Here is a 12,564-nt window from a genome sequence, read left to right as displayed (position 1 = left end):
GGATGATTCGAATCGGATCATTGAAAAGATCCGAATCTTTGATCCGAATCTCGGATCATTTTACTAGGGAAGCATTCGGGGGTGAAATGACTAGCAGGACAGGACTTTCCCTGCAGTGGGCAGAGAAGGGGAGGGGGGTTGACACACAGAGAAGGGGAGATGGTGGACAGAGACGGGCAGGGAGTGGACAGAGAAGGGAGGAGGGACGAGCAGAGAGCAGAAATGTTTGTTTGCACACAATACCCACATGCTGCAATCATATGCTTTACATATATTTCACCTATATGTTCATCTGTATACTTTGAATGCAAACGTCTCACAGTGAAATAAAGCATTCCCCAAAGCATTCCCAGAAGTTAAGTGCAGCTGTTTAGAGCAGAGTGCAGGAGGATCATATTGCACTGCAATCACAGTGCCCCGCCTGTCATTCTAGCCCAGCACGCTGTCTAGAAAGTTACCGAGCTGTGCTTCTGAGCCAAAAGTTTCCCATTTGTTCACTGTGCACAACTAGGAACAGACAGCCTAAAATGAGCAGCACATTCCAGCCAGCACATGTGCTCTACACATACCTGGCAGTGGTACCCATGTCCCCTCTCTCTTCTACCTGTTCCTGTGCAAGGCTGGCTCCCCTCCAACTGAGCGATCCATCTCTGCTCTGCTTCCAGGACCCCCCTGGCCGCTGAGAGGGGGGCCTGCCGCTCCTGGCTCCACCCCCTTTGTGAACCGAATCACTCATTTTGATGATTCGGATGATTCGACTTACAAATTCATGGCCAGGTCGGGTCGGCCACCGAAGAAGACCGGGAGCCTGCGGGGCCACGGCGAGGGCACGTCCTGGCTGCCACGGGCTGGAGGAAGCCCCAGGTAAGAGGATTTGTATTTTTATTTTTTTAGGTCGTGCCTGAACCTTCCCTCTAATGCTGAACTCAGGCTTTGCTTGAACTCAGGTAAAATAAGTGTTTCCAGATTTAGGGTGGTTTACTAATGCTGCTTCTGCCCAGCTTCGAGCAGCATACCGTTCAGGGGTTTTCGCAAGCTTTCGGCGGCTTCCCATCGTGATCTACAAAGACACATCGGTAATCGACCCTGGACACCGCATGTAGCATCCAGAGTCACCAGGAACGATGGGGAAAATCGGGAATCGGAACACCTCGTTCATACAGATGCCGGGAAACGACACACTTTGCCTGATACAAATGCTCCGATTCACTTGAATGGGAGAGTTTAACAACCAGTCCCGGACGCTGTGGGTAAATGTCTGCCAAGCGTCTGTGTGAACCGGCCCTTAACCTCCTTAGCGGTAATCTCGAGTCAGGCTTGGGACGGAAATCTGCAGCTCAGAGCGGTAATCCTGAGCCTGTGTGAGTTATATGCAGGAGCTGCTGCGGATCTCTCTGTGGCATGTCTTTTTTCTTGTTTTTACAGTACAGTAAACCATGTTACAAAGCAGCCGTTACACCTCAATGCACCATGGTGAACATGGCCTTATTGTCCTAGATCAGTGATTTAAAAAGGCCAGAGGATCAACATTGCAGTCAAGCACCTAACATTTTTGGTAGGAAGTCAGCTACGGCAGCCTCTGCTGTAATTCTCTCATGATAACATTTTACGAAAGTACGGTACTTAATAATATTGGTCATAATTCCATCTCACTGTAAAATTTTGACTTTTCTCCACAGGCTGTGTTGGCATTTTCCTCCTGGAACGTACTTGCTTTCCTCTCTATTGGAGTATCCATAGTCTCCTTTTTTGTGATATCATATCTAACCACTCTGCCATCTGCATATTTTACCAGCATGCAAAACTTCAACTTCATGGGTAAAACTGTATTTTATAAATGTCCTTTGTAAATGTGTTACAATATAAAGATATAAGCACAATTATTTTATCATTTCACGAGTCACTTGGTAACTTCTTTTGTTTTGTAAGAGCTAATTTAAGTGAAATCCAGCAACATTTTTTATATTTCCAGTAAGTACACTGGTTGGTCTCTGTCCCTAATTTAAAGTAGCGTTCTTACCTCATTATCTGTTCTCCTTCTTCCGGAGACTCGAAGTCAGGTGACTTCGTTCCATCTGGACTTCAGACGATGGAAAAAAATGTGACACTTTTTATCACATCCCCATCTCTAAAACAAAAAAAAGATGTGGCTGGAGTTCAACTTAAAGGATAGAGCTTAATAAAATCAAAACAATGCTGCGCCCCCTGTTACCTGAAATAAAAGTCACTATGACAAAGTCACTATACAATTTTACTTAAGTCCAACTCATAAAATGGAGTGTGCTGTGTTAAGTCCTCTTAAAGTGCTTAAATGTATTTTCAATCCACTGCGCGCTTCCACACCTGTAGAGATAATCTAATATAGTGTAAACCTGCTTAGCTGACATTGTTAAACTTCACATCACACATCAACTGTGTTGGTGACAAACAAGTGTCCACTCGTGATTCCCACCACCTCTAGTACAAGAGCGGCTCACCAGATTGCAGCCACCAATAACCAGGTGGAATTCTCGCTCAATATGTGGATCTCCAGGTACATCAATAATCCACATCCATAGTACGATAAAACAGGCCTTTATTCCTCAATAAAACATAGTGAAAATTCATAGCGCAACACATCTGTTACACCTAAAACCACACTGCGCTCCTCGCGCCCTCCATGCACTTACAAACTCCAGAAGAATGAATTGGCGTATCACAGCGGCCTTGCTGTAGGATCCAATCTGTTTTGGTGTTAGGTCCGTCCACGGCGTCCCGCTACGACCGACACCCTCGACACGACGGGCTCCTGATGAGTCGTAACAATGAAACGGGTAGGGCGGAGCCAGTACGCCTGACGCACAACGCAGAAGTCTTGAGAAGTACTGGCTGGGTGTCGGTCGTAGCGGGACGCCGTGGACGGACCTAACGGGAATCACGAGTGGACAATAGTTTGTCACCAACACGGTTGATGTGTGATGTGAAGTTTAACAGTGTCAGCTAAGCAGGTTTACACTATATTAGATTATCTCTACAGGTGTGGAAGCGCGCAATGGATTGAAAATACATTAAAGGATAGAGCAACTTCCAAGTTCACCCAAGTATTAATCCTCATGTTTTCTAAGAAACACAGTAGCTGCTGATTACTCAGTAGGCTTCTACCTACCTTCACTTGCCTACTGCATGTCACTGTATAAACATAACATTTACTCCTGGGCATTTAATTGACAGTATAAGAGGAAGTGATGCTCGTCACATAATGATCATCAAGAACAATGACCAGTGCATTACAAGTCCTTGCCCCAATCTTTTGTTGGTCCAACTCCATTCATTGGACCCATTATATAAAATTATGGAATGGGATGTCAAAGTTAAACATTTTCCTGATCATCTCAATAACAACAAAGGCACTGACTCCATTTTCATGGGTTTTCCCAGTTAGAGCTATACTTACCATTTGTCACACCCCAATTATATATAAAAACACGAATCAGTGCTAAAGGTTTTAAAGCCTCTCATGCAATTTTTCATCACTACAGTCCTGTCAAATATATATACAGTATATACCGGTATATATATATATATATATATATATATATATATATATATACAGCCGATATGCGGCTTACCCTGCTCCAGCACAAGTCCAGGCGTTGTTAATTACTATTCCCCCTCCAGGTCCATGTGGATGGTAGGGAATTATGTAATTCGGCTTCCAGGTATTGCTGGCGGCCGAATTACAGTGTTTTAAAGCTAACATCTGCTCCGTCTTCTGACGGCGCTGAAGTTACTCACCTTGCGCCGCCATAGCTGTTATTCCTATTACGGTCTTTGGTGGTGCCTGCTGCCCCCAAATCTCCTGCACTGGATACAACGTGTTTGCACAAAGGGTAGTAATGTTCATCCTGCTTTGGGAAAGCAGTTGCTGAGGAGGGTGGTCAATTTATATTCAAATGATCATCAACCCTCTGCACTCAAAAGACTTGCAGCGAGCTGGAACTCTAGTAGCAATAAAACAAGTATGGTAGGTTACATAATAATATTTAATTGTAAAAATAGAGGACATAAGCTTCTAAAGTGGATTGCAGGCAACATTGAGGTTCCCTCCATAGAAAGGGTCTCTATTTTATTTATATCAGTCTGCAAGCAAACATTTCATGATCTTGAACCTGAAATTCACACTGAGGCACTGAATACAGATTCTTGGCAGGGGGGTTCTGAACGTCTGCCTTTGCTCAGAACCATCTAAGGTGTGTAGGAGGCTTCAAAATAACGAAACTTTATATCAGCAGTGTGGTGTGGCGGGTTTAGTCAGAATAATGTGCACGATTACAGTGGCACTGCATAAGTTTAGTGCACTGCAGGATTCACTGTATGTGTCTAATTGCACTAATAACGCATAATGCAACTTTTCACCACTGTTGCAATTGCAATCCTCTTGTATATAGTGTGAAAGTAACCTTATAACTTAAACTGTCATATATAACAAGATATGCTTCAATACATGCAACAATCACAGTCATACTTTCATTAGCAGACATGGCTTTTAAGCTAAATGTAATCATCCATTTTTACCACAAAGCACTGTGCCAGTTTCATATCACTCCTGACCATCTTAAGAAATCCCTCTTGGTGATAAGCTGGGTTGGGGATACCTAACTGATCATGCCTGCAAAAGCCAGGAAGTGAGGTGAGGTATCCTCAATGAACTCAAGGAGTTCTAAGGTTTCCTCATATAATCTCAACCTAAAAAAATAGACTTTTGCAGATGTTGGACTTTCTCTTTGTAGCAGTTCTGCTTCCTCTCACTATATATGGTGTATATTTAATCTGTGATTTATTTTAGGTGCATTGGTGAATACCTTCAGCAAAATATACATATGGATGATTTTGCTGTTGGGTGCATTTGTGAGCATCATTCCTTCCCTATTCTGTCGCCTATGTTATAGACTAGTATCAAGACAGCTCCACCAACCGGTAAGTTCGACCAATTTTTTTTTTTTCATAAGTGACAAGGCACATAGTGTAGATCTGAGGAAAAAGTGATTATTTTTGTATTTGTTTTGATCAGTGGCCTAACGAAATAATTTTAACTACTGTATACTGGTCTAAGCTGAGAAATCTTGAATCTAACTGAGGCCAAATGATCATGTTCAGATGTCTTTTGTTTAGGTTTTGAGCATAAGAGGAAGACTTAGGCTGAAGATATTCACCTTAGCCATTTTTCAGTTAGACAGATAGGCCCGTATTCAATCATTTTTACCTGAGATTTCTCATAGGCCATGTTCACAGTGGTGCGTTCCAGTGCAGTGCAATGGATACTTTGTAACACGGCATACCGCACTGCAATGCACTACCTATGCAACATTCACAGTGCATTCACAGAGTGTTGCAGTATGGTAGCAAACTGCATGCAATGCACTACCAATGAACAACCGTGTTAACAGTAGAAGTAAAGAATACTTTTCATTGACTGTATGCATCACTGTACCTGGTGCAATGCAAGCATTACATGCAGCGCTGCTGTCCCAATCCGTTGTGTTCCTTCTTTCACATGAAACGCAACGGAGGTGTTTTCACAGCTTATCATACTATTGTTCATGCCCTCAGCAAGCAAGAAAATAATCCAAACATTTTTTTGCTATTAACTTTTTGCATATTTTTGTTGTGTTAATGTAAACTGAAAAGTTATTTTTAGATACAATAAAAATGATCTCCTGAGAGATAGACCTGATTGCATGCACACACAGTGAGAACTTTGATTGATACAGTACAGGATCTTCTCCAAAAATTAGCATATTGTGATAAACTTCATTATTTTTTGTAATGTACTGATAAACATTAGACTTTCATATATTTTAGATTCAAATACACACAACTGAAGTAGTTCAAGCCTTTTATTGTTTTAATATTGATGATTTTGGCATACAGCGCATGAAAACCCAAAATTCCTATCTCAAAAAATTAGCATATTTCATCCGACCAATACAAGAAAAGTGTTTTTAAAACAAAAAAAAGTCAACCTTTAAATAATTATGTTCAGTTATGCACTCAATACTTGGTCGGGAATTCTTTTGCAGAAATGACTGCTTCAATGCGGTGTGGCATGGAGTCAATCAGCCTGTGGCACTGCTCAGGTGTTATGGAGGCCCAGGATGCTTCAATAGCGGCCTTAAGCTCATCCAGAGTGTTGGGTCTTGCGTCTCTCAACTTTCTCTTCACAATATCCCACAGATTCTCTATGGGGTTTAGGTCAGGAAAGTTGGCAGGCCGATTGAGCACAGTAATACCATGGTCAGTAAACCATTTACCAGTGGTTGTGGCACTGTGAGCAGGTGCCAGGTCGTGCTGAAAAATGAAATCTTCATCTCCATAAAGCTTTTCAGCAGATGGAAGCATGAACCCACTTTTGAACCAGAAACAGCGGCAGAAGCACCTGACCTGGGCTACAGAGAAGCAGCACTGGACTGTTGCTCAGTGGTCCAAAGTACTTTTTTCGGATGAAAGCAACTTTTACATGTCATTCGGAAATCAAGGTGCCAAACTCTGGAGGAAGACTGAGGAGAGGGAAATGCCAAAATGCCTGAAGTCCAGTGTCAAGTACCCACAGTAAGTGATGGTCTGAGATGCCATGTCAGCTGTGGTGTTGGTCCACTGTGTTTTATCAAGGGCAGGGTCAATGCCGCTAGCTATCAGCACTTCATGCTTCCATCTGCTGAAAAGCTTTATGGAGATGAAGATTTCATTTTTCAACACGACCTGGCACCTGCTCACAGTGCCAAAATCACTGGTAAATGGTTTACTGACAATGGTATTACTGTGCTCAATAAGCCTGCCAACTCTCCTGACCTGAACCCCATAGAGAATCTGTGGGATATTGTGAAGAGAAAGTTGAGAGACGCAAGACCCAACACTCTGGATGAGCTTAAGGCCGCTATCGAAGCATCCTGGGCCTCCATAATACCTGAGCAGTGCCACAGGCTGATTGCCTCCATGCCACGCCGCATTGAAGCAGTCATTTCTGCAAAAGGATTCCCGACCAAGTATTGAGTGCATAACTGAACATAATTATTTGAAGGTTGACTTTTTTTGTTTTAACTTTTCTTTTATTGGTCGGATGAAATATGCTAATTTTTTGAGATAGGAATTTTGGGTTTTCATGAGCTGTATGCCAAAATCATCAATATTAAAACAATAAAAGGCTTGAACTACTTCAGTTGTGTGTATTTGAATCTAAAATATATGAAAGTCTAATGTTTATCAGTACATTACAAAAAATAATGAAGTTTATCACAATATGCTAATTTTTTGAGAAGATCCTGTACATGTTTCAGCAATCATTGTCCAATATAACCTAGGCAAGGTTTGTGTTCTCTAGTCTAATAAAATAGTATGTATACATTTTAGTAAACACAAGGCAGATTTGCAGGATCACCTGTGTTCTGAAATAATCTCCAGCACAGTATAACCTAATCTCTAGGTAGCCTGTAGATCAGGGGTGCCTACACTTTTTCGGCTCACGAGCTACTTTTTAAAACAGCTGCGGCCACGAGATCTACCCCCGCCCCCCAGCATATATAGACTGTCACAGTATTCTACCCCCCCCCCCCATCAAGCCTAGTGAATACATTACAACAGCATTTTCCCCTTCACAGTATAACGAATCCCCCCTCCCTATCCCGGCAGGTAGGCAGTCCACAATCCTTCTCCCCCTTCAGACATACAAGCATAGCAAATAGCTTTAGAATCATCCTGAAGCTATTTGCCCACATTACACTACCTCACATGCAGCCGGGGGGGGGGGGGGGATCATGATCCCAAAAATCCATAGTTTTGGGATGCATGATCTTTTACTCTATAAGCTACCAATATTACCATAACTATAAAAGGACCAAAGCACCTACAGATGAAACGTGTGTGTGTGTGTGTGTGTGTGTGTGTGTGTGTGTGTGTGTGTGTGTGTGTGTGTGTGTGTGTGTGTGTGTGTGTGATCGGCATTATTTACCTACAGTGGGCTGATCCTCTCCCCCCTTCAGCTTAAGGGCTGGTTCAGACGGACGTTTGCAGAGCGTTTACAGCCAGCGTTCAGGGCTTGGTGTTAAACGCTCCCATTCAAGTGAATGGGAGCGTTTGTACCAAGCTTTCAAGCGCGTTTACACAAACGCGGCGTTTGGGTCCCGATTTTCCCTGGCGTTCAAGGAGCCCCTGGAAGCTACATGTAGCTTCCAGGGGAGGTTAACCGCGACGGCTAATGTCCCCCTAGGGGAAGAAAAAACGCGACCGCATCCAAACGCACACGAACGCTGCTGAACGCGACGCCAGCAAACGCAACGCCTCCAAACGTCCGTCTGAACCAGCCCTAAAACAGCACCAGGAACTTGAATCTGTAGCACTCCCTGGGGAAAATGGTTAATCTCATACAGATGGGAGGAGGGGGGGGGGGTGTCAGAGAAGAAGCCCCCTTGTGATGAAACGCGGAAAAGCCGCTGTCTCTCAAGGTGAGGCGGCTGTTTCCGCGTCCAGCATGGCGTCACAACGCGGAAAAAACGCAGCATGCCGCTTAGGCAGAGCGGCGGAATCCGCATCGGAGGCGGCTCCCGCACTCAGTTCACTGGATACATTGCAAGACAGTACTGGTGTGGCTGGGACTGATAGTCCACCAAGATTCAGACTTACACGCGCGCGAGCACAGAGGCAGAGTTTAAATAGCAGTTAGAAGGGTGTCGGCTGACCAGCTGGGTCAGCTGACAAATTCCACTGCTCTCATTGGACCAGCAATTAGGGAGGTCCTGGAAAGGTCCTAGAGTATATATACTGCTGGTTGTTCACTTGCTCTTTGTCTGGCGTGCGATCACATATGTGGAAGCACCCAGATCCGTAGTCAGATCCGCAAGTGTGCCGGGACCAGCTGGAGCTGTAATCCTACACTTAGCTAGATTTTGTTGATAGCTTAAAGTACTAGTTTGATTGTGATTATTTGTTATGACTTTTGCCTGCCTTGACTACCCTTCTGAACTCTGATCTTGTACCTTGATATTTCTGATACCCTGTTGCCGAACCCCGGCTCGTTTCTAGACTCCGCCTCAGCCTCCTGATTCTGTACCTCGATATTTCTGATACCCCGTTACTGAACCCTGCCTGTACTTAGACTCCGCCTTTGCCTCCTGTTCTTGTACTTTATCTGTCCGTGTGTGTACGACCTGGCTTGTCCGACCTCGAGAACCGACCTTACCGTTAGAGGCGGTTCCTCGCTCTGTTAGCGACCTTTCCTCCTGAGGGTCACTTCCAGACATCCTTCCTACTGTCAGTCTGACTCCTCCCATCTTGGAGAGCTCAGGTCTGCAGAAGGAATCTGTGCAGTACTCCTTGCTGCACTGAGGCCTAGTCCTCAAAGTGTTACTGTTACACCAAACACTACACTCTACTCAGGTGAACAGAGGTTAGCTAATATATCGGATTATCGGTGAGACTGCAGATCACTTATAATCTGGTATATATCTGTATTCCCAGTGATACTGCAGATCACCGGTAATCAGATCCTCTCTGCGCTTCACCGATCGTTACACCCCTGTTGGCTAGTAGTACCATCCCCACCGACAGCTCGGTCTATTGGACTTCTCTAGATCCTGATTAAGTATTGAAAGTTAAAGCATCTATTTTTCTCTCGATAGCATCAGGACCTCTATTTGTGTTATTAACAATATCCATGTTGATGTATTTTATAGATCTTGTATAACAATCTCTCTATTCCAGGCAACACCAAAAGCAAATAATGTGGAGTTATGCTATGCTATCAGTAGGAATGATTTCAGAAGACGGTCCAGCTATGCCTTCTCACATAGTGAAGGATACGGAAAAATTGTTGCCAGTCAAAGAAAGTTACAGAAGAAAACCCACCAAGAGAAAGTTCAGGAGTTGCATGAAAAATGAGTAATGCTGCAGAATGAAATGTACTATCTTATACAATTCAAGGCACCTTATTATTTGTGAGAAATATGGCCCATCTTCAAACATAGACAAATGATTTACTTCCCTTGCAACTCATTGAAAAAGTACTTTATGCTTTCTGAAATGCGATTATAATAGAAGCAACTGTCCCAAGTACACCAGCATGCATCTGTTATATAATAATAATAATATAATAATGGCAGTATTTTTATAGCGCCTTTCTCCTGTCAGACTCAAAGCGCTTGCGAGGCAGCCACTAGAGCGCACTCAGTAGGCAGTAGCAGTGTTAAGGAGACTTGCCCAAGAAACTCCTTACTGAAATAGGTGCTGGCTTACTGAACAGGCAGAGCCGAGATTTGAACCCAGGTCTCCTGTGTCAGAGGCAGAGCCCTTAACCATTACACTATCCAGCCACTGCCCCATCCTCATCCAGTAAAGCAAAACAAGTTGGAAAATAAACAAAGAATTCTTTCTTTTTTATAAAGATAAAATGGTCTAGACACATTTGTTGGTACCCCTAGAAAAGAACATAAACAAACGGATTACAATTTTTTTTAAACCAACAGTTTTCAGTAATTAGTATCACAAATCCTAATTGTGCAGTGAGTTATTTGGTGTGTGTAAAAGGTAAATACAAACTTTGGCTGGGACACTATCAGCACGAAATTGCATTTTTCCTCTCACTCCAGTCTCCTCCAACACCCCGAAAACATTAATACGACTCATTTGACATAATTCACTTATAAAGCTTGGTGTTAAGAAGGCAATTACACCAAGCTTTGCTTTTTTAGTAGGAGGGCTTTTTGGTTCCTTTTATCCCCCTATACATTCCTAGTAGTTTGGGTCACCCTGAGCTGCTTGGTTACTCACTTATAAAGAAGTTAATGTGGGTGCCTAGCCTCTAAAAAAAAATGAACATTCTACCCGGATTTCAACCATCCCCTTTCTACTACCGCCAGGATTTCTGCAGAATATACAAATTCATATTAACTGATTTATTTGGGGGACAGAAAAACCCATGCCTCAGTTACAAAGTACTGATTCTACCAACACTGATGGGTGGCTTGGGCCTTCCAGACCTAAAACACTACCACTGGGCTGCAAAATTAGGTAGAGTTTTTGAATGATGCACCAATCCATCCCAGAAACATTGAGTTTTACTGCAACCGTCCTTTACTGCAACTCACTTGGGTGGACTCCCCTGGGTTTCTCCACTGCAAAATTACACTGCATACATTGATCACTCCTTGATCAAATCCTCACGTACAACGTTCTTGCGCTTAAAGGACACCCGAGGCGAAAATAAACTAATGAAATAAACGATTATATCTATCTTCCTTCTCCTGAAAATGACTTTTTAAGATATTCCAGTTTTATTTTATGTTTAAATCTACGTTTTACGTTTTAACTGTTTTATTGTTTTATTGTTTTTGCTCAATGACACATTCATTGAAGTATGCCAGAGCCAAAATCTATGAACTATTGACCCTTTTTATCTCTTTCCTGCTCACAGAAGACATTTTATGCTAGGAAAGTGTTTTATAGTTGGAATTTCTTATCAGTGAGGGTCACACTGTAGAGTCACTTCCTGTCTGAGTCAGGACTGAGTCAGCCACTTACATACCTGATATTTAACTCATTCAGGCAGAGAAAGAAAAAAAGCAACACAACAGTTATTTGTGCGCTAGGCACTGTACATACCCATGTCTATCTCATGTCACATGTCACTTCGGGTATCCTTTAAGTAAAGACTAAAAGTTGTCAACCAATCAGCGGCTGTTTACACCCTTGCTATTTAATCCAGCCTTTCCCCCAGTTCAGACCCTTTGTTTTTTAAAGACTGTTCTCTAGACACAGTACCCAGAATTCATGATTTTCTCACTCTCACTCAAGGGAAAATTAAATCTCTCTCAGAGTTGAATGTTTACATCAACTCTGGGAAAATTCATTATTGGTCCTATTTTCAATTGTGTAGCCAAATCTAAGCTGAACCAACCTTGTTCAGAGTTTGAGCATAAACTCCCATCGAAACTCCCCTTTCAATGAAAATCTGAAGTGGCACTCAACTGCAAATTCTCAAATGATCAATGGGACACAATCTTCCCACTTAGGGCCGATTCACACATGCACCTGCTTGTCGTTCGACACCAGCTGCGGTGCTCATCGTTAAAGTGTTGCCCGTTCAAGTGATTGGACATCGAATTCTGCGCAACAGGCTGCTTCCAAGTTCGCTTTCAGCCACGTCTCTGTGTACACCTGCAGGGGTGAAAACCAGCGAAAGCAGAGAAGCATTTGACTGACACACACTGGTGTAAGCCAGCGTGAACAAGCTCTTAGGCATAAAAGCACTCTTAAATGTCCACCCAAAATCAAATTTTCAAAATGTTAACCTCGAGGGTATTAAACCTCCTTGATTTTACACAGAATATTCCCACCAATTTCAAATCATTGCTGGAGATTTAGGTCACACCATCTATCCTGCAGATGTCGAAAGGAGTGATCTATGAAGCATCTACCTAACAACCTTTAATCGTTAGGGGACAATCATTGTACTACTAAGACAATATGTAACAAATGTTCTGTGGAAAATTTCCTTCCGTCTGTTCATTTGACTGCTTAAAGAGAACCCGAGGTGGG

The 12,564-nt window shown here is 42.9% G+C and overlaps 1 protein-coding gene across 6 annotated transcripts in view; it reads left to right on the top strand.

Annotated features, from left to right (window-relative positions):
* Positions 1–12,564, top strand: part of LOC137511336 (phospholipid-transporting ATPase IK-like) — a 377,608-nt gene extending 365,044 nt beyond the window's left edge. For all 6 annotated transcript variants that reach the window (XM_068233975.1, XM_068233976.1, XM_068233972.1 and 3 more), the window contains 3 exons: positions 1,680–1,818; positions 4,826–4,956; positions 9,733–12,564. In XM_068233975.1, coding sequence (XP_068090076.1) covers positions 1,680–1,818; positions 4,826–4,956; positions 9,733–9,909 — 447 coding nt within the window. In that variant the 3' untranslated portion in view covers positions 9,910–12,564. The remainder of the gene's footprint in view (positions 1–1,679; positions 1,819–4,825; positions 4,957–9,732) is intronic.

This window comes from Hyperolius riggenbachi, chromosome 1, assembly GCF_040937935.1.
Source record: "Hyperolius riggenbachi isolate aHypRig1 chromosome 1, aHypRig1.pri, whole genome shotgun sequence".
Lineage (NCBI taxonomy): Eukaryota > Metazoa > Chordata > Amphibia > Anura > Hyperoliidae > Hyperolius > Hyperolius riggenbachi.
This window is presented reverse-complemented; position numbering and strand designations above follow the sequence as displayed.